This window comes from Tachyglossus aculeatus, chromosome 1, assembly GCF_015852505.1.
Source record: "Tachyglossus aculeatus isolate mTacAcu1 chromosome 1, mTacAcu1.pri, whole genome shotgun sequence".
Classification (NCBI taxonomy): domain Eukaryota; kingdom Metazoa; phylum Chordata; class Mammalia; order Monotremata; family Tachyglossidae; genus Tachyglossus; species Tachyglossus aculeatus.
Window position 1 is genome coordinate 135983886 of NC_052066.1, and position 26151 is coordinate 136010036.

The 26151-nt window shown below is 44.4% G+C and overlaps 1 protein-coding gene across 1 annotated transcript in view; it reads left to right on the top strand.

Moving 5' to 3' along the window:
- The window catches only part of GCLC (glutamate-cysteine ligase catalytic subunit), a 66829-nt gene that overhangs the window by 17659 nt on the left and 23019 nt on the right, over positions 1-26151 (top strand). The window contains exons 2-6 of the mRNA XM_038762233.1: positions 18628-18740; positions 19403-19585; positions 21178-21291; positions 23033-23091; positions 23191-23324. Coding sequence (XP_038618161.1) covers positions 18628-18740; positions 19403-19585; positions 21178-21291; positions 23033-23091; positions 23191-23324 — 603 coding nt within the window. The remainder of the gene's footprint in view (positions 1-18627; positions 18741-19402; positions 19586-21177; positions 21292-23032; positions 23092-23190; positions 23325-26151) is intronic.

Genomic DNA, 26151 nt, shown 5'->3' on the forward strand with positions numbered 1-26151 from the left:
CCTGGAGGAGGTAGAATTTTCAAAGGGCTTTGAATATGGAGGAGGTCTGGGGTCTGTCTGACTTAAGGAGGACATTCGGAGACTGGTGAGCAGTGTGAACTAGGGGACGGAGGCGGGAGTCTAAGGTACAGTTAGACTGTTATCTTGAGGAGTGAGGAGAGGAGTAATGAGTAAAGGGGAGATATGAAAGGTGGGGTGAATTGGTGGAGAGCCATGAAGCCATATGTGAATTGTTGATGTGGAAGAGCACAAGGAGCCAGTGGTGGAACTTGAGGAATGGAGAGAGATTTGCCAAGCAGCACTTAGATGACTGGTGCAACAGTATATAGTTTATATTGGAGGGTGGTGGTGAGGCTGGAGGCTGGGAGACTAGTAAGGAGGTTAATACAGTTGTCTTTCCACAGTATAATCAGAGCTTGTAACAGGGGTGAGAAGACAGATCCAGGAGAGGATTTGGCAGTGGATTGAAGATGCACATTTAAAGTGCACTGAGAGGTTGAGGATGACCCTGGGATTGCTGCTTTTGGGATAGGGAATATAGTTGTGGTATTTGCACAACCACAGAGCAGCAGCATGGCTCAGTGAGAAGAACACAGGCTTGGGAGTCAGAGGTCATGGGTTCTAATCCCAGCTCCACCACTTGTCAACTGTGTGACTTTGGGCAGGTCATTTCACTTCTATGTGCCTGTTACCTCATCTGTAAAATGGGGAATAAAAATGTGAGCCCCATGTGGGACAACCTGACTACTTTGTACCCCCCCCTAGCCCTTAGAACAGTGCTTGGCACATAATAAGCACTTAGCAAATGCCATCATTATTATTATTATTTGAATACTTATGGAATTTAAGCGCTTACTCTGTGCCAGGCACTGTACTAACCACTGGGGTGGATACAAACAACTCACGTTAGACACAGTCCCTGTACCATATAGGGCTCACAGTCTTCATCTCCATTTTACAGATAAGGTAACTGAGGCACAGAGAAGTGAAGTGACTTGCCCAAGGCCACACAGCAGACAGGTGGCAGAGCCAGGACTTGAACGCATCACCTTCTGACTCAGGCCCGTGCTGGAGCCACTGGGCCATGTGCTTAGTATGTTAATTCATTCAATTGTATTTATAAAGCGCTTACTGTGTGTTGAGCACAGTATCAAGTTCTTTGGAAAGCACAGTACAACAATAAAGAGTGACAATCCCTGCCCACAACGAGCTCATAGTCTAGAGGTGGAAGACAGACATTATACAAATAAACAGGCATCAATAGAAATAAAATGACAGATATATACATAAGCCCGTTGTTGGGTAGGGACCTTCTCTATATGTTGCCGACTTGTACTTCCCAAGCGCTTAGTACAGTGCCCTGCACACAGTGAGCGCTCAAATACGATTGAGTGAATAAGGGTTGTGGTGCTGCAAGTAGGTGGAAGATCAAAGGGAACAAGTCAGAGTGGTGCAGAAGAAGGGAGTGGGAGATGAGGAAAAATGGGGCTTAGTCGCTTAGTCTGGGAAGGCCTCTTGGAGAAGATGGGCCTTCAGTAAGGCTTTGAAGTGGGGGAGAGTAATTGTCTGGTGGTTTTGAGGAGGAAGGGCATTCCAGGCCAGAGGCAGGACGTGGGCCGGGGGTCAGCGGTGAGACAAGTGAGATGGAGGCACAGTGAGGTTAGCACCAGGGGAGTTAAGTGTGCAGGCTGGGTTGTAGAAGGAGAGAAGTGAGGTAGGAGAGGGCAAGGTGATGGAGTGCTTTAAAGCCAATGGTGAGGAGTTTTTGTTTGATACCGAGGTGGATAGGAAACCACTGGAGATTTTTGAGGAGGGGGGGGTGACATGTCCTGACTGTGTTTCTGTAGAAAGATGATCCAGGCAGCAGAGTGAAGTATCGACTGGAATGGGGAGAGGCAGCAGGTTGGGAGGTCAGCAAGGAGGCTGATGCAGTAATCTAGGTGGGATAGGATGAGTGATTGTATTAAGGCGGTAGATTTTTAGCCATGTTGTGAAGGTGGCGCGGGTAGGATTTGGTGACAGATTGAATATGTGGGTTGAATGAGAGAGAGGAAGTCAAGGATAACGCCAAGGTTTCGGGCGTGTGAGACGGGAAAGATGGTGGTGCCGTCTGCAGAGAAGCAGCTTGGCTTAGTGGAAAGAGCACAGGCTTGGGAGTCAGTGGTTGTGGGTTCTAATGCCGACTTGTCAGCTGTTTGACTCTGGGCAAGTCACTTAACTTCTCTGTGCCTCAGCCACCTCATCTATAAAATGGGGATTAAGACTGTGAGCCCCAAGTGGGACAACCTGATTACCTTGTATCCCCCCCAGCGCTTAGAACACCGCTTGGCACATAGTAAGTGCTTAACAAATACCATCATTATTATTATTCATTCATTCAATCGTATTTATTGAGCACTTACTGTGTGCAGAGCACTGTACTAAGCGCTTGAGAAGTACAAGTTGGCAACATATAGAGACGGTCCGTACCCAACAGTGGGCTCACAGTCTAGAAGGGGGAGACAGAGAACAAAACAAAACATATTAACAAAATAAAATAATTAGAATAAACATGTACAAATAAAATAGAGTAATATGTACAAACATATACATATGTACAGGTATTGGGAGGGGAAGGAGGTAAGGTGGGGGGGATGGGGAGGGGGAGGAAGGAAAGAGGAAGGAGGGGGCTCAGTTTGGGAAGGCCTCCTGGAGGAGGTGAGCTCTCAGTAGGGCCTTGAAGGGAGGAAGAGAGCTAGCTTGGCGGATGTGCAGAGGGAGGGCATTCCGGGCCAGGGGAAGGATGTGGGCCGGGGGTCGACGGCGGGACAGGCGAGAATGAGGCACGGTGAGGAGATTAGTGGCAGAGGAGCGGCGGGTGCGGGCTGGGCTGGAGAAGGAGAGAAGGGAGGTGAGGTAGGAGGGGGCGAGGTGATGGACAGCCTTGAAGCTGAGGGTGAGGAGTTTTTGCCTCATGCGTAGGTTGATTGGTAGCCACTGGAGATTTTTGAGGAGGGGAGTAACGTGCCCAGAGCGTTTCTAGACAAAGACAATCCGGGCAGCGGCGTGAAGTATGGATTGAAGTGGGGAGAGAAAGGAGGATGGGAAATCGGAGAGGAGGCTGATGCAGTAATCCAGTCAGGATAGGATGAGAGCTTGAACGAGCAGGGTAGCAGTTTGGATGGAGAGGAAAGGGCGGATCTTGGCAATGTTGCGGAGGTGAGACCGGCAGGTTTTGGTGACGGCTTGGATGTGAGGGGTGACCGAGAGAGCAGAGTCGAGGATGACACCAAGTTTGCGGGCTTGTGAGACGGGAAGGATGGTAGTGCCGTCAACAGTGATGGGAAAGTCAGGGAGGGGGCAGGGTTTGGGAGGGAAGACAAGGAGTTTAGTCTTGGACATGTTGATTTTTAGGTGGCGGGCAGACATCCAGATGGAGATGTCCTGAAGGCAGGAGGAGATGCGAGCCTGGAGGGAGGGGGAGAGAGCAGGGGCAGAGATGTAGATTTGGGTGTCATCAGCGTAGAGATGATAGTTGAAGCCGTGGGAGCGAATGAGGTCACCAAGGGAGTGCATGTAGATCGAGAACAGAAGGGGACCAAGAACTGAACCTTGAGGAACCCCTACACTAAGGGGATGGGAGGGGGAGGAGGAGACTGCAAAAGAGACTGAGATCTGCAGTGAGGGGAAAGTCGAGGATAGGACGGGTTTGGATGGGAAGTGATGGGAGTTCAGATAGAGATGTCTTGAAGGCATCCTGCCTTCAAGAGGGATGCAAGCCTGGAGAGAGGGAGAGAGATCAGGGGAGGAGATGTAGATTTGGGTATCATCTGCATAGAGGTGGGAGAAGCAGCATGGCTCAGTGGAAAGAGCACAGGCTTTGAAGTCAGATGTCGTGGGTTCAAATGCTGGCTCCGTCAATTGTCAGCTCTGTGACTTTGGGCAAGTCACTTAACTTCTCTGTGCCTCGGTTTCCTCATCTGTAAAATGGGGATTAAGACTGAGCTCCCTGTGGGACAACCTGATCACCTTATATCCCCCCAGAGCTTAGAACAGTGCTTTGCACATAGTAAGAGCTTAACAAATACCATCATTATTATTAGTTGAAGTTGTGGGAGCAAATGAGTTCTCCAAGGGAATGAGTATTAAGCACTGCACTAACTGCTGGGGTTGATTCAAGATGATCAGGTCCAGCATGGGACTTACAGTCTCAGTAGAAGGGCGAACAGGTATTCAGTCCCCATTTTGCAGATGAGAGAACTGAGGCCCAGAGAAGTTAAGTGACTTGCCCAAGGTCACACAGCAGACAAGTGACAGATGAGGGATTAGAACCCAGGTCCTGTGACTCCCTTACTCACTGCATCATTACCATAAATACGGTAATGTTGACTGAAATGGAAAAATTAGTATGAGTGTGTTGAGGGGGAAAGCTAAGTATTTCTGTTTGGGTACTTACTGTGTTTACAGTGCCAATGGGAAATCCAAGTGGAAGATGTCCTGGAGGCAGGAGGAGATACAGGATTCAGTCATTCAATGGTATTTACTGAGTGCTTTTGCTGTAGGGCTTTAGCAGAGGCTTTCTGGAGTCCAAGGGTAGGCAAACATGGCTTCGTTACATATTGATTTTTATTAATGCCTGTCTCCCCCACCTAAATGGAAAGCTTGTTCTGGGCAAGGAAACTGTCTGCTAATTCTGTTGCATTGGACTCTCCCAATTGCTCAGTACAATGCTCTGCACATAGTAAGCGCTCAGTAAGTGCCATTGATCACTCTGTGCAGAGTACTGTACTAAGCACTTGGGAGGATAGAGCATAACAGAGTTAGTAGACACCTTCTCTGCCCACAACTGAGCTCCTTATCTTCCCTCCCAAACCCTACCCTCTCCCTGACTTTTCCATCACTGTGGATGGCACTACCATCCTTCCCGTCTCACAAGCCCGCAACCTAGGTGTCATCCTCGACTCCACTCTCTCATTCATCCCACACATCCAATCCGTCACCAAAACCAGCCGGTCTCACCTCCACAGCATCACCAAGATCGAGCCTTTTCTCTCCATCCAAACCTCTACCTTGCTGGTTCAATCTCTCATCCTATCCCGATAGGATTACTGCCTCAGCCTCTTACGATCTCCCATCCTCCTGTTTCTCCCTGCTTCACTCTGCTGCTCGGATTATCTTTGTACAGAAACGCTCTGGGCATGTTTTGTTGTCTGTCTCCCCCTTCTAGACTGTGAGCCCATGAATGAATGTCACTCCCCTCCTCAAAAATCTCCAGTGGTTACCTGTCAACCTTCGAATCAAGCAAAAACTCCTCACTCTCGGCTTCAAAGCTCTAATGCTTCGCCCCCTCCTACCTCATCTCCCTTCTCTCCTTCTCCAGCCCAGCCCACACCTCCGCTCCTCTGCTGCTAACCTCCTCGCTGTGCCTCATTATCACCTGTCCCGCCATCAACCCCTGGCCCACATCCTACCTCTGGTCTGGAATGCCCTCCCTATACACATCCACCAAACTAGCTCTTCTCTGCCCTTCAAAGCCCTATTGAGAGCTCACCTCCTCCAGGAGCCCCACTTTTCCTCCTCCTCCCCTCCCTCCCTCCCCTCCCCACAGCACTTGTGTATATTTGTACATATTCATTACTCTATTTATTTTATTAGTGATTTGTATATATAGCTATAATTCTATTTATTCTCATGGTATTGACACCTGCCTACTTGTTTTGTTGTTTCTCTCCCCCTTCTAGACTGTGAGCCCGTTGTTGGGTAGGGGCCGTCTCTATATGTTGCCGATTTGTACTTCCCAAGTGCTTAGTACAGTGCTCTGCACACAGTAAGCGCTCAGTAAATATAGTTGAATGAATGAGCGTTACAGTCTAGAAGGAGAGACAGGCACTAATATAAATAAATAAAATACGAAAATATACATTCGTGTTGTGGGGTTGAGAGGAGTGGCTCAAGGGTGCAAATCTAAGTGCAAGTACAACCCAGAAGGGAGTGGAAGAAGAGGGAATGAGGGAGGTCGGAGAAGGCCTCTTGGAGGAGATGTGCTTTTAACAGGGCTTTGAAGGTTGAGAAGAGTGATATGTTGGCTATGGAGGGGAGGGAGTTACAAGCCAGAGGCAGGATTTGTGCCAGGGGTCAATGGTGAATAGACAAGATCAAGATAGGATCGATAAGATCAGCTTGTGACCATGGCAAAACTCTTAACCTGTAGAACAAGCTGTCTCTAAATTTCTTTTGGACTAAATCCTTTTGATTCATTATCAGGAAACATACTAAAACAGTTTTCCTTGTAGTTATAGCGTGAGATGTTTACCAGGTACTCAAAAGTTTTGACCAGTTTAGTCATTTATTTTGAATGGCATACAACACTGAAGTTTGAATGTAGGCTAGGATTTCAAGGAAGTCAGAGCATTCATGCAAATGTATTTTTTGTGCTCTTCAGTATTTGTTCAAAAGCCCAGGATTTGCTTTTGTTTTGAGCTATTCAGCACTTATTGCACTTAAGAATCTTTTTGTACCTGTGCAGATACTTCTTGCCCAAGTACACATCCTTTGAAGTTGCTTAAAGACCATGAGTTGTAAGCCCCACCCTTATTTGAACAATGTCCATTCTACCCTGGGTTTATCTCTAGTTGCTTTGTAAAATAGATGCTAGACTGAGTGCATAAATAACAGATCCAGTATGACAACAAGATGCCAGTTGTAGTTTGAAACAACTGTATTTGAAATCAAGAAGCATTAGTTCTGGGAAGGTTGATGTTAAGCTAAAATTTCATTGTCCCACCCCATGACAGAAGTACTCTTCTATTAATAAAAGGAATGGGAAGGTTACTGTTTGTAGAAGATAGTTGTTCTGAGATTCAACTGATCTGATACTGAGTTTTTTCACAGTGTAGTGGATTATAACCTTCATTCTAGTGAAACTCACACTGATAACCTATGGGTTTGGGGATGTAGTTCAGGGGTCTGCAACCTTCTATACAGAAGAATCAAATCAAATGAAGACTATGATTAAATGGTGTTCAAAAAGACAATCATACAGTTTAAACAGAGGAAGAAAAGAAACGGAGGATGGGGAGTGGTGGAAGTAGGGGAGGGAGAGAGAGAGAAAATGAGAATTTGTGGTTCACTGAGAAGGGAGGAGGAGAGGTGCCAGGGTAGCAAAACAGAGTAGCAGAAATCCCCCCACACTCTTTTTCCCATGCCACCACTGCTCTGTACCTTTCTCAATTGTGGGATGAATCTTTTCATCCAGTGTCCATGTAGAGCTGGGCCCTCTGCCCCTGCCCTTCCCTGCTCACTGTGTAGCTAACTACTCCTGCTACCTTTTGTGTGTGGTGCCCAGTGCCCGTGGGGAGTTGGATACTGGTTCCCCTTCCCTGCCCAGCTTGTCTGGCCTATCTCTGCACTACTGCTGCTCGTGGATTGCATCATTTGACTCTCTCTGGTCAAAGCCCCATCTCCCTCTTCCCAGGTGCCTTTCCCCGCATGAAAAGTCCGGCACTTCATAATTTAAAATTTGGAGAGACCCAGTCGGGAAGTTTTTATGGAGCAAGACTTAATGGAATCCTCTTGAAGGATTTTTCCTGATTAACATTTCGTAGAACAAAATCTACCGATCCATTGCAGAACCTCGGGCTCACGCTCATCCTTGCCTACCATTTTCCCAAAGGGCAGTGGGAACAACAAGTGAGTAGGTGGGTAGGGATATAGCATAGTGGAAAGTACCCTGACTAAAGATTTGACGTTCAGAAGTGGTCATTGGTGGTTTGCCAAGGCAGCTTCACTCACGTTATAGCCAATTATTTTCAAGATTCCTATTGAACCTTGAGCGGTTATTTAGTCAGAAAATTTCCCCACTGATGTTCTCGTACTTTCTTGCTGCCACCGCCATAGGTATGGGTCAGGTGCAACTTTGTGTGGATCAGAATGTAATAAGCGCTTAAGAAATACCATAACCAGCTAGGAGTTGCCAGCACATTGCTAGATTTCATTCTGTTGAGCTGTGTTCTCCTTAGGAAGAAATTGGGCACCTACAGAGGGACAATAAATAATTGTCAGCCAGAGGCCTGCAACATGCCTCTGAACTTCCATCTTCTTGTTTTTATCTACCCCAGTGTTTATGCTTATTTAGTAAATTAAATTAAATTGAGAAGCAGCGTGGCCTAGTGGGTAGAGACTGAGCCTGAGAGTCAGAAGGACCTGGGTTCTATTCCTGGCTCCACCACTTGTCTGCTGTGTGACCTTGGGCAAGTCACTTCACTTTTCGGTGCCTTAGTTACCTCATCTGTAAAATGGGGATTAATACCGTGAGCCCCTTGTGTGACAGAGACCATGTCCAACCCAATTAGCTTGTTTTACCCGGTGCTTGACACATAAGTGCTTAATAAATGTCATCATCATTATTAAATGTCATAATTACTGTTACAAAGGAGTGATTTTTTAAGCGCATGGGAGAATGAAGTCCAATAAGGATATTGGATCTGTGTTTCCAACAATGCCCCTCATGCTAGAGATGATGGACTTCTGGAGATCTGTGATGAAATTTAGAAGGTCTACAAATACCAAGCAAAACAGTCAAACTAAAATGGGCTTTCCTTATCTTCCTAATATCAGGGCTCCAACCAGTCCCAACTAAGTCTGTGTCATGAATCCCACTCTGGGTGGCTTAGGGGACTGTAAACATGTTTTAATTAAAAGGGAGTCTTGGATAAAGTTTGAGAATGATGGCTGTAATTTCAACAAAGTACCCCACTGACATTTGACTAAATGTCATATACTCCTTTTCATTGTTTTGTATTAATTTCAACTTTCTACGTGCTGCACGCAAGTTACCTGGCCACTAAGTGGGCTCTGGAGACTTCTGACTAAATCATGAAGGAAGGCTTTCCCTCTCCCAACTAATATTTTTAGAGACAGCCTCTGGGGATACTCTATCCAACCTTTGGAAAAAAAAGCTCTGTTGAGCCCCAGTATTCCTAGGGTAAACCTTGAAACAAATGAATTGATAGTTATGGTAAAGGGTGAAAAGTACTGAATTACAGTGAAACTTTTTTTTTCCATCCAGTGATTCTTTTAAGCACTTACTATGTGGCAGTCACTGTACTAAGGGCTGGGGTAGATACAGGATAATCAGGTTGGACACACTCCATGTTCCACATGGGGCTCACAGTCTTAATCCTCATTTTACAGATGAGAGAACTGAAGCTCAGGGAAGCGAAGTGACTTGCCCAAGATCACACAGCGGCCAAGTGGAAGAGCCGGTGTTAGAATCCAGGTCGTTTTGACTCTCAGGCCTGGGATTTATCCAGTAGGTCATGCTGCGTCTCAGTTTACTTTTATTGATACCGTACAATCAGTTCTCTGATAATATGGGGACTATGTTCTTGATGGATACCACCTTAGAGAGCATGCACACAACCGTGTCTTGTAACATTGCATCCATTTTTTTGATGGTATTTGCTAAGTGCTTACTATGTGCTAGGCACTATGCTAAGCGCTGGGGCAGATGCAAGCTAATCAGGTTGGATACTGTCCATGTTCCATGTGGGGCTCACAGTCTTAATCCCCATTTTACAGGTGAGGTAACTGAGGCACAGAGAAGTGAAGTGGGTTGTTTAAGGTCACATGTGAGACAAGTAGGAAAGCCGGAATTAGAACCCAGTTCTAATTTATCTACTAGTTCACACTGCTTTTCTTTGTATTGTTGGAAGAAAAGTCCCAAACTCTCTAGCAGCATTCTTTCCAAAATGTGTAGTGTAAACATGCATTATGGAAGAACTGAGTGTACTATTTTCCAGTCATTAGTGGTATTTATCGAGTGATCACTGTGTGCAGAGCGCTGTACGGTACTTTGAGTACAATACAACAGAGTTGGTAGAGATAATTCCATACCCACGAGTTTACAGTGTGGATGATTAGGACTTTCTTGAATTCTACAGTGGGCCTTATTAACAATGTTGAGCTGGCTCAACAGCCACACAGAAGGTAGGTTCTCTCCTCTTCTGACTTTCTTTATTGATGTTGCTATGTATCTGTTTACATGTTTGACTTGTCTGTTTTAATCTTCTGTTTGATATCTCCAGCAGCTGGAAATTACATACTGTGTAGGATGAGCCCTTGATCCTCCCATTATTAATGGCTATATTTTATTCGTTCCTTTGTATTTACTATGGGCTTACTGTGTACAGAGCACTTTACTGAGCACCTGGGAAAGAGCAACACAACATTAAGATGGCTTACTGTGTGCAAAGCTCTGTACTAAGTGCTTGGGAGAGTATGACACATTTCTGCCCACAGTGAGCTCACAGTCTAGAGGGGGAGACAGGCATTATTCTATTTATTTTATCATATTTATTCTATTTATTTTTTTGTTAATATGTTTTGTTCTCTGTGTCCCCCTTCTAGACTGTGAGCCCACTGTTGGGTAGGGACCGTCTCTATATGTTTTCAACTTGTACTTCCCAAGCACTTAGTCCAGTGCTCTGCACACAGTAAGCGCTCCATAAATACGATTGAATGAATGAATGAATAAATAAGTAGATAAATTGCAGGTATATAAGTGCGTGGGAGAAGACAATACAACTGAGTCGGTAGACACATTCCCTGCCCACAACAAGCTTACAGTCTAAAGGGGGAGGCAGAGATTAATATAATAATGGAGAAGGAGGCATTCTGCTGTCAAGGGCAGCTGAGAAGTGGAGGAGAATTCCTCCCCCTCCCCCTCATCTCCCTCTCCACCCCCCCCCCATCTTACCTCCTTCCCTTCCCCACAGCACCTGTGTATATGTATATATGTTTGTATATATTTATTACTCTATTTATTTATCTTACTTGTACATATCTATTCTATTTATTTTATTTTGTTAGTATGTTTGGTTTTGTTCCCTGTCTCCCCCTTTTAGACTGTGAGCCCACTGTTGGGTAGGGACTGTCTCTATATGTTGCCAACTTGTACTTCCCAAGAGCTTAGTACAGTGCTGTGCACACAGTAAGCGCTCAATAAATACAATTGATGATGATGATGATAATTAGAACAGAGAAGAGACCGTTAGATTAGTCAAGAAGGAGGCTACTGACCTTGGACAGAGAAAAGTTTCAATGGAGTAAAGGGGGTGGGACCCAAATTCAAGAGGGTCTAGAAGGAATTGGAGAAGAGGAAGTGGAGGCAGTGGGTTCAGGGAGCTTAGGCAGAATGGGAGGAGGGAGGCTAGGTAGGGGAGACCTACTTGAAGGCAGAGAGGAGGGAGGGAAGAAGAGAGGGCACAAGTGCTATTAAAAAGCTTAGAAGGGTTGGGGTTGGGAGGCACAGACCCAGCAATTAGCTTTTGAAAGCAGGTGGGAGATCTCTTGTGAGATAACTGAAAAGGAAGAGCTAGAGGATGTAGGGGTGAGTGAAAGTTGAGGAGGTGAGAGGATGATTCTTTGGAGAGCCCTTGCCTGGTGGTTTCAGTTTTGTCACTGAAGTAATTGGCAAGAAAGGGGAGGTGGGGAGTTGAGGAAGGTGTTAAAGATTTGGAATAGTTCTTGGGGACTGCGGGCATGGGAGTTGACAAGGAAGATTGTCAGCCTGGTGCCTCGTGTTCTGCCAGTAGCAACTCGTGGAACAAGCCCAGGAGTGGAGGAACTGTACTGTGGAGGTGATCTGGGGTAGGGGGTTGATGCGAGATCAACAGAGGAGCAAAGGAGTTCAGTTCAATTGTATTTTATTACGCGCTTACTGTGTGCAAAGAACTGTACAGAGCGCTTGGAAGAGTACAACACAACAACAAATAGCCACATTCCCTGCCCACAATGAGCTCACAGTCCAGAGGGGAGGCACTGAGTTCAGTGGAGAGGGCAGAACGTGGATTAGTGCATCTCATTACTTTCCCTACCTGTAACTTATTTTAATGTCTGCCTCCCCAGCTAGACTATAAACTCCTTGCTGTGTGCAAAGAACTGTACAGAGCGCTTGGAAGAGTACAACACAACAACAAATAGCCACATTCCCTGCCCACAATGAGCTCACCGTCTAGAGGGGAGGCGCTGAGTTCAGTGGAGAGGGCAGAGCATGGATTAGTGCATCTCATTACTTTCCCTACCTGTAACTTATTTTAATGTCTGCCTCCCCAGCTAGACTATAAACTCCTTGAGAATAGAAATGGTTTCTACTTATTCCATTGTACTCTCTTAAGCCCCTGATTCAGTGCTCAGCACACAGAGTTCAAAAAATGCTGTTGATTGATTGGAGGCTAGTGATAGCCCTCTCTAGATCATAAGCTGATTATGGGCAGGGAACATGTTTATGAGCTCTGTTATATTGTACCCTCCTAAGCACTTAATACAGTGCTCTGCTCACAGTACATTTTCAGTAAATAGGATAGATTGATAGTCCAAATAAAGCATGATAGCCTGGGATAAATAGAGGGGTTCTGGTGATCAGAGGTCTCTGGTGGAGGGGGAGAGAAGTTTTTGAGGAGAGGGTGGATATCGGAGGTTGTGATCAGAGTGGGATTTCAGAGTTGGTGAGCTACCTAAATCACATCATCCATGAATCGTATTTCTCTTTTTCACCCTGAATTAGAGAAGCAGCGTGGCGTAATGGATAGAGCAGGGGCCTGAGAGAAGGTCATGGATTCTAATCCCAGCTCCACCACTTGTCTGCTGTGTGACCTTGGGCAAGTCACCTCACTTCTCAACCCGATTTGCTTATATCCACCCCAGCAGTTAGTACGGTGCCTGGCACATAGTAAGCGCTTAACAAATACCATTATTGTTAACCTCCTCACTGTGCCTCTTTCTCGCCTGTCCCACCGTCAACCCCTGGCCCATGTCCTACCTCTGGCCTGGAACGCCCTCCCTCCTCACATCCGCCTAACTAGTGCACTTTGCCCCTTCAAAGCCCTACTGAAAGCTCACGTCCTCCAGGAGGCCTTCCCATACTGAACCCCCTCTTTCCTCTGCTCCTTCCCTCCCCACTGCCCTGTCTCCCTCCCTCTCCTCTACCCCTCTCCCACCCACAGCACTTGTGTATATATGTACATATTTATTATTCTGTTTATTAATCATCAATCGTATTTATTGAGCGCTTACTATGTGCAGAGCACTGTACTAAGCGCTTGGGAAGTACAAATTGGCAACATATAGAGACAGTCCCTACCCAACAGTGGGCTCACAGTCTAAAGGGGGGAGACAGAGAACAAAACCAAACATACTAACAAAATAAAATAGAATAGATATGTACAAGTAAAATAAATAAATAAATAAATAGAGTAATAAATATGTACAAACATATATACATATATACAGGTGCTGTGGGGAAGGGAAGGAGGTAAGATGGGGGGATGGAGGGGGGACGAGGGGGAGAGGAAGGAAGGGACTCAGTCTGGGAAGGCCTCCTGGAGGAGGTGAGCTCTCAGCAGGGCCTTGAAGGGAGGAAGAGAGCTAGCTTGGAATATTTATTATTCTGTTTATTAATGATGTGTATATATCTATAATTCTATCTATATTGATGTTATTGATGCCTGTCTGCTTGTTTTGTTGTCCGCCTTCCCCGTTCTAGACTGTGAGCCCGTTGTTGGGTAGGGATTGTCTCTCTTTGTTGCCCAATTGTACTTTCCAAGCGCTTAGTACAGTGCTCTGCACACAGTAAGCGCTCAGTAAATACAGTTGAATGAATTACGTGGATATTTTTTGATCCATCACTGAATTTCTGTCTGGAATATAGATAAAGCCCAAAGTGATCTTTTCATGACAGCAGCCTCTAAATGCTCATGACTTTTTTTTAACAGAGATTATATTTTTGCTGAGTCACTTAATTAGTGGCTGCCAAAACAGCTGAACTACTACCCCTTTAGAGGAGCTTATTTTTGTTTTTTTACCTTTCACTCCTTCCTTGCCCCATCTTCTCCCCCTGCCCACCCCAAAGATGGTATTTTAGATCTTGGGCTGGAGAGACCATTAGTGTGGTCCAATAATACTGCTCATGTTGTTAAAATCAATACTGGCAATCTACTAGGCCATAGGAAGCAGTGTAGTCTAGTGGAAAGAGCAGGGTCCTGTGAGTCAGAGGACCCGAATTCTAATCCCACTCTGTCACTGCCTGCTGTGTGACCTTAGGCAAGTCATTTAAGTTCTCTGCCTCAGTTTCCTTATCTGCAAAATGGGGATTCAGTACCTGTTCTCCCTACTACTTAGACTGTGGGCCCAATGTGGGACTTGATTATCTTGTATCTACTCTAGCACTTAGTATGGTTCTTGGCAAATAGTAAGTGCTTAACAAATACTATTATTATTATTATAGTATTATTTTTGAGACTGTGGGACAGGGACTATGTCCAACCCAATTTGATAATATTTGGAGAAGCAGCGTGGCTCAGTGGAAAGAGCATGGGCTTTGGAGTCAGAGGTCAGGGGTTCAAATCCCGGCTCCGCCAATTGTCAGCTGTGTGACTTTGGGCAAGTCACTTAACTTCTCTGGGCCTCAGTTACCTCATCTGTAAAATGGGGATTAAGACTGTGAGCCCCCCGTGGGACAACCTGACCACGTTGTAACCTCCCCAGCGCTTAGAACAGTGCTTTGCACATAGTAAGCGCTTAATAAATGCCATTATTATTATTATTATTATAATATCTACCCCAGTGCTTAGAACAGTGCCTGGCCCATAGTGAGCACTTAACAAATACTATTATTATTATTATTGTTACTCTGACATTCTTAAAATAATACTCTTTTCAGCCTTAAGTCAGTTTCTTAACTCTACTTCTGTTCTACACCTTTTAAAATATTGTGTCCATGGGTTGAATTTTAGCCAATGTTTTAATCAGCCTTAAAGGTAAGATTTTTCAGAATGAACAGGCTGGACAAATCTTCCTAACTCACTGTGAGTTCCCGGGACCATTCCCCTGCATCTATATTAGCCTTCGTAGACCTTCTAGCTTGTGAGCCCTATTCGTGTCCTTCTAGCACTTGCCAAGATAACCTGAGCTCTTTTTTTAATTAACTGATAAGACCCATAGCATGGGCCTATTCATGCAAGTTATTCAAATAATTCACTCTAATGCATAATTTTAGGCTCTAATTATCAAATATTTCAAGTCACACACCAAAAAATTCATTCATTCAGTCAGTCGTATTTATTGAGCGCTTACTGTGTGCAGAGCACTGTACTAAGCGCTTGGGAAGTACAAGTCGGCAAAATGTAGAGACGGTCCCTACCCAACAGCGGACTCAAAGTCTAGGAGGGTGAGACAGACAACAAAACAAAGCATGTAGACAGGTGAATAAAGGGAGCAATTCAAGGTGATGCAGAAGTTAGTGGAAGAAGGGGAAGGGTGGGGTTTGGTCGGGGGCTTGGAAGAGATGATAATAATAATATTTATTAATAATAATAATAATGATATTTGTTAAGCACTCACTAGGTACCAAGCACTGTTCCAAGCACTAGGGGAGAGACAAGGTAATCAGGTTGTCGCATGTGGGGCTCACAGTCCCAATCCCCATTTCACAGGTGAGGCAACTGAGGCACAGAGAAGTTAAGTAACTTGCCCAGAGTCACACAGCTGACATGTGGTCGAGCCGGGACTAGAACCCATAACCTCTGACTCCCAAGCCCGTGCTCTTTCCACTAAGCCACACTGCTTTAAGCACTTACTAAGTGCCAGGCACTGTACTAAGTGCTGGAGTGGATACAAGCTTATGGGGTTGGACACCGCCCCGTCCCATGAGGGGTTCCCAGCCTCAGTTTCCATTTTACAGATGAGTTAACTGAGGCCCAGAGATGTGCATTCAATAAGGCCTTGAAGAGGGGGAGAATAATTGTTTATGGGATTTGAGGAGGGCGGGTGCTCCTGGCCAGAGGTTGGTGGCGAGACAGACACGATCGAGATTCAAGGAGGGGGATGCAGACAGAGAAGAGAAGAGGACCAGAATCGAGCCTGGAGGAGACCCCGCTCCCCATCTTCTGGTTAGAGGCCGGGAGGCAGAGGAGGAGCGTGGAGACTAAAAAGGAGCAGTCAGAGACCTAGGAGGAGAACTGATGTCAGCGAAGCCGACGGTAGATAAGGGGAAGCAGCATGACCTTCTGGAAAGAGCACAGGCCCGGGAGTCAGAGAGAAGCAGTGTGGCTCAGTGGAAAGAGCCTGGTCTTGGGAGTCAGAGGTCAGGGGCTCAAATCCCAGCTCTGCCACCCGTCAGCTACGTGACCCCTGGGTAAGTCACCCAACTTCTCCGGGCCTCAGCCACCTCATCTGTAAAATGGGAATCAAGACTGTGAGCCCCCCGTGGGACAACCCCATCACCTGGTAACCTCCCCAGCGCTTAGAACAGTGCTCTGCACATAGCAAGCGCTTAACAAATGCCATTATTATTATTATTATTAATCCCGGCTTTGCTACTTACCTGCTTAACTTCTCTGTGCCTCAATTCCCTCGTGCAAAATGAGGATTCATTCCCAGTTCTCCCTCCTGTATAGACTGTGAGGCCCAAGTGGGACCTGATTATCTTGCATCTAAACTTGTATCATGTATCTTAGTAATAATAATGATGATGATGGTATTTGTTAAGCACTTACTATGTGTCAAGCACTGTTCTAAGCACTGGGGAGGGTACAGGTGATCAGGTTGTCTCAAATGGGGCTCACAGTCCCAATCCCCATTCTACAGATGAGGGAACCGAGGCACAGAGAAGTGAAGCGACTTGCCCAAAGTCACACAGCTGACAAGTGTCAGAGCTGGGATTTGAACCCATGACCTCCGACTCCCAAGCCCGTGCTCTTTCCACTAAGCCATGCTGCTTGGCATGTAGTAAGCCCTAGAGAAGCAGCATGGCGTGGTGGATAGAATACAAGCCTGGAGTCAGAAAGTCAGGGGTTCCAATCCCGGCCTCGCCACGTGACTGCAGTGTGACCTTGGGCAAGTATATTTTGGACCTGCCTTATTCATATAACTTCCCTTCAGTAGGGGTCATGGCTATCAACTTTGTTATAGTTTCCCAAGTGCTCAGTACACTGCGTTGCACATAGTAAGTGCTCAGTAAATACCACGATTGATGTGTTGTTGATTGAAAGACTTTCTAATCTCCAAATCATCACCTACTGGTAGGACCACAATATAGCCCTTGCCTCCTTTTCTCTCCACTTCAGGCCTCACTTGATACCTGATTGCATATATTTCCAGAGAGCTAGATGCTTCTAAGAGAATTCCTTTGTGACCACAAAGATAACGTCATAGGAGAATAATGTCGCTAATCCTGTCAATTACCCAAGTTCTGGTTTAACTGACCTATCCTCCAACTTTTCATTTGCCACGAGCTACTCATTCCGTTCATAAAGTAGAATGGTATATTGGATCAGGCTTGTGTGGAAGAATAAACTGAGAACCTCTCATTTAAATTTTTTCTGTAAGGCACTGACTTCTACCCCACTTTTTATCTAATTGAATTCCACATGATTGAAAAATAAATGTTGTGATTTGAATTTCATTACAGGTTACGGTATAGTCAATGTCACTAGCAGCAACAACTCATCCAACCTTTCAGTTGTCCAGTTACGATCCATTTAGGAAGAATTTTTATCTGTATTAAGCCTTGTCACACATTGCAATGGCTATTTGTGAATGTATTTTTCCTCTTTAATTAGTTTCTCCAAATTTCAAAATAAGTGCAGCAGAAAGAGGGGACACACTTTCTGGAATAAATGTTTGACAAAAAAACCCTGAGCTCCTGAGGTGAATGATTGTTTCTAGTACAACAAACAATCGGTCTGTCCTTTGCCTCCTGGGTGTAACAAATCTGAAGTTAGATTAGGATGTAATGTTTTCTTGAATTAGACTTTGATTTCTAAATAGAAGCATACTTATCAGGCTTATCGGAAATTCCCTTGGGAGTTCTACCTGCTTCATTCAAATAATAATATTTGAAGGCCTACTCTCTGCACAGCACTGTTCTATGTGTTTGGGAAGGTACAATAAAATTGTAGGCATGATACTGTCTCCAGGGAACTTACAATAAAGGAGGAAGACAAAACATTAAAATAAAGTGTAGGTAGGGGAAGCAGCTGTGATTAAAGGATATGTGAGCCCACTGTTGGGTAGGGACTGTCTCTATATGTTGCCAATTTGTACCTCCCAAGCGCTTAGTACAGTGCTCTGCACACAGTAAGCGCTCAATAAATATGATCGATGATGATGATATGTACCTCAGTGCCGTGGTGGGATCAGCACTGACTGAAAGTTTACTATTGTAGAAGTAGCACCTGCATGATTAATTTTAGGGAGATATAGAACAAGTCATTTGAAACTGACATTCTGAACTTGGCATATATGTCTGTTTCTCCATTTCTAGAGTAAAGAGGAAAAATAATTTGAGGAATAAGAAAGCGTTCAGTCTTACTCAATTTATAGGTGCACTGTCATTAGTTTAGCTCAGACTTTACCTGCTCTTTCCCTTGTTCTAGGAGATCAATGGAATATTGTTTCATGATAGTGTATATTGCAGCTGTTGTTCCAAACTCTACTACCATAGCTCTCTCCATACCAACCAAATTTCAGCCTCTCTTGCCCTGAAACTTCAGCTGCGGAACATGCACACGGACTCTGTCATGAACTGAGGCAGGAAGAATGTGAATTGCTTTACCCTGACCCTTTTTGTTTTCTTTTTATTTTCAACAGGTGGAATACATGTTAGTCTCTTTTGATCACATAAACAAGAAAGTGCGCTTGGTTCTGTCTGGAGAGGAAGTCCTTGAAACACTGCAAGCAAAAGGGGAGAGGGCCAATCCAAAGTAAGCAGACTGAAATCCTAATTCCTCAAAGGGTTGGTAGGAGTACTCATAGGAGTAAAGTTAAAAGGTTGCTGTTCTGGGTTTTGAAAATCTAGTTAAGGTCACTGAGAATGTTGGTTAGTTGCCAGAATCACCTGTGCTTGCCTCAGGCCAACCCACAAAATCCTTCCTCTTTCTTCCCCAGGAGTGGCAAATTGAGGTAAATTTCAAGGTGGTGCCACAGGAAGACTAGAGCTAGCCTGGTTGAGTCTGGCTCTCTGGCTTCTGCCTCCCTCCTCCTAGGCCCCCTGGGCCAACTTTTTCTGATTATCTGTCCCAACGCTACTCCCTCCTTGCCTCCCTCCTCACACCCCACACCACTTCCTGTCACTTGAGGAAACCTACTAATGCTCAATACCATGAATCAGTCCTGAAGATAAGAGCCGTCTTCACTCTAATACAGGCTGGAACTATTTATTATGTGGTATGTGGATTTTAAAGGTCAGCTTGGGTTGTTAGATGAATGCTATGCGTAGTTAAGCATCTACTTTTATCGTAAACTGAGGATCTGTGACGTTTTTGAGTGGGTTTTAATATGGTTTTTTGTTCTGGCTTTATTTGTCTTTTGATAAACTGAGTGGGTATCACTAAGGGAATTTAAGCAGTATCTTTTGCTTCTTTAGCCATCCTACTCTTTGGAGACCAGAGTATGGAAGTTATATGATTGAAGGGACACCTGGACAGCCGTATGGAGGAACAATGTCTGAATTTAACACAGTTCAAGACAACATGAGGAAACGGCGGCTGGAGGCTTCCTCAGTGATGAAAGAAAATGAAGCTCTTTGCACTATCACATCATTTCCTAGGTTAGCCTCTAAATTAAATGCCTTAGACGATTTTTTTTTTAACTTTCCCCTCCTTGATTTTTAGATACTGAAACAGTGCAGAGGAAGGGGGCCTACAGCTGTTGGACATGACTGTTATTCTAAAAATCAAATGTTTTAAAAATCTCATTCTGTTAAAATAGGCTTGAGGATATTGGCATTTGACTCTTGATGTCAGGTGACAAAACACAGGTGTGTGAGACGTGCCTTATCAGAACAGTTGCATTGTTTAACCATCCAACAACAAAAGCAGCGAAGCAAAGTGGAAGGGACTGCTTTTCTTCTTTACAATGGGTGTGCACTATGTAGGAAGAATGATAAAATGTAGATATAGTGAATTTCAATCCCTGCAGAAATTTACATTCTATATTCAATAAAAGGGAATTAGAGAAGCAGCGTGGTTCAGTGGAAAGAGCACAGGCTTGGGAGTCAGAGGTTGTGGGTTCTAATCCCAGCTCTGCCACTTGTCAGCTGTGTGACTTTGGGCAAGTCACTTCTCTTCTCTGGGCCCCAGTTACCTCATCTGTAAAATGGGGTTTAAGACTGTGAGCTCCACGTGGGACAACCTGATGACCTTGTATCTCCCCCAGCACTTAGCACAGTGCTTGGCACATAGTAAGAGCTTAACAAATACCATCATTATTATTATTATTAAAAGGGATTAGGCCATTATGCTACTCTAATAAAACTATTATTTATACTGGATGGTGAAGCCCGTTTTGAAGACATGAAGTGTTTAGGGAAATTTTGTGTGGAGTTGGAGAATCTGGTTATAGAGCAGTAGCCCCTATACTCAGTAGCTGGGAGTACCCCACAGAGTGATTTCCTTGTGGCCTTATCCAGAAACAAGAGAAGAGATTTAGGACAAAGGCTGAAAACTTCTGGGTTGGGAGTGTCCAAACTTTTTGTTTCAGAGGGTGGCCACAGCTGTTAGTGTCATCTCCAAACTGAATCATACCCTGACCACTGCCATCTTGGTAGTGGCTCTCTGGTTCTATAATTAAAGTTAATTTGAGGTTGTTATGGTGACCACTTCCATAGTTGAGCAGGAAGCTTAGAAGGAAGTTTTGGGATTGTGCAATGGAGGAGAGATTGGATTAGACAAGTATAGTGTAAAGGAAGCAGTGTGGCCTAGTTGATGAAGTACTTCCCTGGGAGTCAAAGGACCTGGGTTCTAATCCCGGCTCTGACATTTCCCTGCTGTGTGACTTTGGACAAGTCCAGTAACTTCTCTGCCTTAGTTTCCTCAGCTGAAAAATGGGGAGTCGATCCTCCTCCTTCCTACTTAACTGTGAGCCCCATGTGGGACAGGGACTGAATCCAGCCTGATTAACTTCTGTCTACCCCAACACTTAGAACTGTGCTTGACACATAGTAAGCGCTTAACAAATAACTTAAAGGAACTACATAGTATTTTCTCAGAGAAGGAAACTGCAGTTGAGGGAATGCATGCGGTAGCCCACTCATCACATATTGGTAGAAACCACTTCTGCCTGGCATTCTTTTGGTCCAGGGGTACGTTAAGAAATTCTGACATCTATTGGAAGTTTTAGTTGATCATAAATTTCTTGTAGATTAGGCTGCCCTGGGTTCACGCTTCCAGAGCATAAACCTACACCAACTGAAGGAGGTGCCTCGAAGTCTCTCTTCTTTCCAGACGAAGCAATAAACAAACACCCCAGGTTCAGGTACGTATGCTGGTGGGTTTTGAATTTGTAGCTGCAGGTTAAATGACCAGATTTCAGAAGCTAATCTCTGTCCCCTCATAATAGCTGACTGAGTTTAGGGTTACTGCGGTTCCCACGCTATTGCTTTTCAGAGGCAATATCAACTTCTGACACTGCTTTGAGAAGCGGCGTGACTTAGTGGATAGAGCATGGACCTGGAGTTGGAAGAACCTGCCATTTGTCCTGTCTGTGACCTTGGGCAAGTTACTTAACTTCCCTGGGCCCCAGTTACCTCATCTGTAAAACGGGGATAGGGACTGTATCCCCTGATTAGTCTGTATCTACCCCAGCACTTAATATATTGTCTGGCACGTAGTAAGAGCTTTACAAATACCATTTTAAAAAAAATCCAAAAAGAGCCCTCCTCCAACTAATTCTTCACCTGGTTGCCGTCTGCTGTTACTGTTTCCATTATTACCATCCATTGTATCCATGGCTGCCTTCTTGCTGTCCTCACACTCTTCCACTTCCTTCCTGTTGTTGCCAAACCACACCCCTCCTTCCCTTTCCCTGAGCTCAAGGCCCCTTCTTCAGGAAACTTTTCTTGACTAATTCTGCACAATCTCTGACCCAACCCTCAATGTAGTCTTGAAACTCTAGCACTGGTATATACGTTTATATTGATTCTGAATTTGTCTTGGAAGGCAGGCACTATGGTCAATTCTTGCTCTGCTCCTAGAGTTAATTGGTTTCCTGACTGAAATATTCAGGTATTCCACTACTTGGTCCTTCACCTAGGATTGGTGGGGTTGGAGCTTCTGTCATGTTAGCAGGCACTGAGCCACAACAAATTCCTCTGAAATTGGGAAGCAGTGTAGCCTTGTGGAAAGAATATGGGCCTCGGAGTCAGGACCTGGTTTCTAATGAAGCTCTACTGCGTGTCAGTTGTGTGACCTTGAGAAAGTCACTTCATTTCTATGTGCCTCAGTTACCTCATCTGAAAAATGGGAGTTAAAGCTGTGTACAACCGAATTAACTTGTATTTACCCCAGGACTTAATGCGGTTCTTGGCACATAGTAGGCATTTAACAAATAAATCATAAAAAAAATACATCAACCTTGGGAATTACCAAGATTTTAAAGCTGCCCTCTTAAAGGCACAAGTGCCTATCTACACTAAATTATGTCTTTTCCTTAGTCTTTAATTTTACTAACAAGCAATTGCATTTTTTCAAAAAAAATTTTTTTAGGTTCCTTTGTTACTGGTACTTGTTTTCTAAAGTCACTTGTGCTTGCCATCTGTGAATAATTTACTAGGGTCATTTTTTTTTAGTCAAAACTTCACTTTCACCCTCAAACTTAAAAGCATGAATAAAAGAAGCTGACACTGGCTGCAGGTCAGTTGGAATCTCATCAGATTGAAGGAACAATGCTAATTAATGCATGTTATATTTCACTGCAGCACCTTGCCTCCAGGGCATAGTGATTTCCAGTTTGTGATTAATTGTAGCACTCTGCCAAATGTTCTTGCTCTTACCTGGTATCTCGGGGCGGGGTGGTGTTGTGGGGGTAAGGTGTTTGGCCCCTTTATTTTCCTGGCACTGAATTTAGACAGTGGGATAAACTTCTTGATGGTGTCTCCCTGATCTTATAGAAGGTGGTTTCTTTTTAGTAACCAAAAAGAATAGTGGTTGAAATGATTTTACTGATTTTTTTTGTTTTCCTTTTGCTTGATTTCATGCTTATTTTAAATTTTTATTAGTACCCTGACAAGAAATATCCGACATCGGAGAGGGGAAAAAGTTGTGATCAATGTACCAAGTAAGTAAATGGTGGTTTGGAGGATGTGGGGAATAGATTTCTGAGTAATTCATGTAGCTTCTGACCTCTTGATTTTTAACTCTCCCTCTTTCAATGCAGTATTTAAAGACAAGAATACTCCGTCTCCATTTATAGAATCATTTCCTCAGGATGATGAAGCAGCAAAAGCTGCGAAACCGGACCATATTTATATGGATGCTATGGGATTTGGAATGGGCAATTGCTGCCTTCAGGTATGATTTTTTAAAAATATCTGAGTTGAAAATGAGGTGGTGGCATTTGACTTCATCCATTCATGCTTACTAAACTTCTAGAGATATTAGGAGGAAAATATAGATTTTTAGAAAGCTCAAGAAAGGAATTGTTGATAGGTCCATGATGGGTTATCAGAGCGAAAAAGTTAAGGGGTTTAGAAGGCAAATTCCTAACCATGAGGTTGATTGGCAAGGCAGGCAACTATCATACTGTCCTTCCAAGTGTCTTTTGGTGCTGCTGTCCAAGGATTGACTCCTGGCTGGACCATCGAATTGACTCAGGTTGGTTCTTATTGCTTGGTGATCAGAGAGGGGGAGGTAAAGGTAAAGACAGGGGATGCCAACTTTATATTGTGTAGGTGGGGGTGATGGAGGGGCTTCAAAGAGTAGAAGCCTGCCTCTAGGGATGGGCCACTCAAGAACCCCACTTGGGCCCAGAGCCTGAAGGAAGAAAAAAAAAAAAGCGGAAGAGACATAGATGAACACAAGTCAGTATCAGAAGCCCTGTGGAATGCAGGCAGAATCCCTACTGAGCTCCCAAAGCTGGACCAGAAAGAAAAGTCTGTGGCTTGACTGCGGACCCGTGGGGAAGCGAGAGAAGTCCAGATTCACCTCTAGACTTCTACGAAGCCTGACTAGAGCCCCTGGAGCCTGGAGGAGTGAGAGGAACCCCACCAGATTCTGGAGCCAGAGCTCAGTGACCTGTTGATTGAGCAGAGGTCAACAAATATGAGAAACTATAAATTGACACATCTGTAGTGTTTCAGGATTTTTTTTCTTTGTGTGTTAAATAGAAAAAGACAACTGTTTTTGTGTCGTCTTGCCTTCACTTCTGGCTGTAAGAGACAAGCTAAGCTGTGAGGCAAAACAAATGGGCTCTCACTCTCGCTCTCCCTGTCTCTCTCCCTCTCCCTGTCTTCCCCCTCCCCACACAGTGCCCCTTGTCTTCCTGTAGGGAGCTGTCACCCTGGGTTCAGGACATGGTAGAAATATATATCTGAAACCAAAAATTCATTGAAGATATTTAATCTAATCGATTCCCATTTGCGACCTTTTGCCCCTTGGAAATCAAGTACAGGGTGGGTTTATTGGAGCAGAGCTCTAGGAAGGACATGGTTCTAATAAGCAGCACCAGGCTCAGCACAACAGCTCTGTCCCTAGAGGTGAAATCAATCAATCAATCGTATTTATTGAGCGCTTACTGTGTGCAGAGCACTGTACTAAGCGCTTGGGAAGTACAAGTTGGCAACATATAGAGACGGTCCCTACCCAACAGTGGGCTCACAGTCTAGAAGGGGGAGACAGAGAAGAAAACAAAACATATTAACAAAATAAAATAAATAGAATAGATATGTATGAGTAAAATTAATAGAGTAATAAATACACACAAACATATATACAGGTGCTGTGGAGAATGGAAGGAGGTAAGGCGGCAGGGATGGAGAGGGGGAGGAGGGGCAGAAGGAGGAGGGGGCTCAGTCTGGGAAGGCCTCCTGGAGGAGGGACTGTCATCTTACACATCCACCTGTCCAGTCGTGTAATCTCATGGATGCAGTCTCTCACCGTGTGGGAAAGACACTTTGTCCGATATGTGTACAAGATATCAAGATAAGCGCTTAGTAAAGTGCTCAATAAATACGATTGAATGAATATCTTAGCACTTACCACATAGTCAGTGCTTAATAAATACCATAAATTCCATACTCCAGGAGAAGTTTGTGGCCATGTTACCGCAATTTTAAGGAATTGGTTCCTGAGGAACCCAGAATCCAAAGGCCTCTCCTACCAGCTTCCTCTTGTTTTTGTGACATTCCTGGGGTGGTGGATAGGGTGTAGGCTGCATCTCTCTTTCCACTAAGTCCAGGGCCCCTGCTCATCTTCCCCCTACCTCCTGCATTTGTCCATTGGGCTGTTAAAAGACATAGGCAGATTTCAAACTGGTGTCATGAAAATATTCGCTTTAGGTCAGAAAATCACAGTAAATTTGTAATTAAGAATTTACTGGACTTCCCTTATGTTTTGTTTCCCAGGCTACTTATTTTGTTGTCTGTCTCCCCCTTCTAGACTGTGAGTCCGTTGTTGGGTAGGGATTGTCTCTGTTGCCGAATTGTACTTTCCAAGCACTTAGTACAGTGCTGTGCACACAGTAAGGGCTCAATAAATACGATTGAATGAATGAACTCACCTTCAGGTTTAGGTCACTTTGCTATCTAGACAGTAATCGGTCTAAATGTCCTGGCTTTTTTCTGACTTGAAAAGGCAGCCCCACTCCTATTTCATCTTGTGAAAATAGCTTGCATAACTGAATAGTTGTATCTGATGCACATTCCTGTTTAATGCTTGAAACTAAGGGAGATGTTAGAATTTATTTTCAGAACTTCTTGCTTAGCCCACGTTCCTGGCTTATTACATGGCAAAGCCTTTAATGAAAAAGGTCTGCGAGATCATAGGGGAGCAAAGAGGTGGAAACACTGTTTCATAGGGGAAAACGTACTATATAAACCAATTACGGTATTATGTAGACGTAAAGTTTTCTGAAAGCAAACAAATTCCATACTTGACTATGTTTTAAAGTGCCCCACTTGACTTACCCTCACTCTCCTAGCTGAGCTACTGTTTACTGTGAGGCAAGTGCAGTGAGGATTTGCCAAGCTGCCTCTATAATGATGGCAATATTTGACACGGAGTTTATCTTTTATATTTGTTAAAATCCTTGATTATCTAATCCAAACAAGAGTGACTTTGCCCAAAGTAAATTTTTGTGCCTGATGACCAACACATAGACTTATCCATTGACAATTAGTCA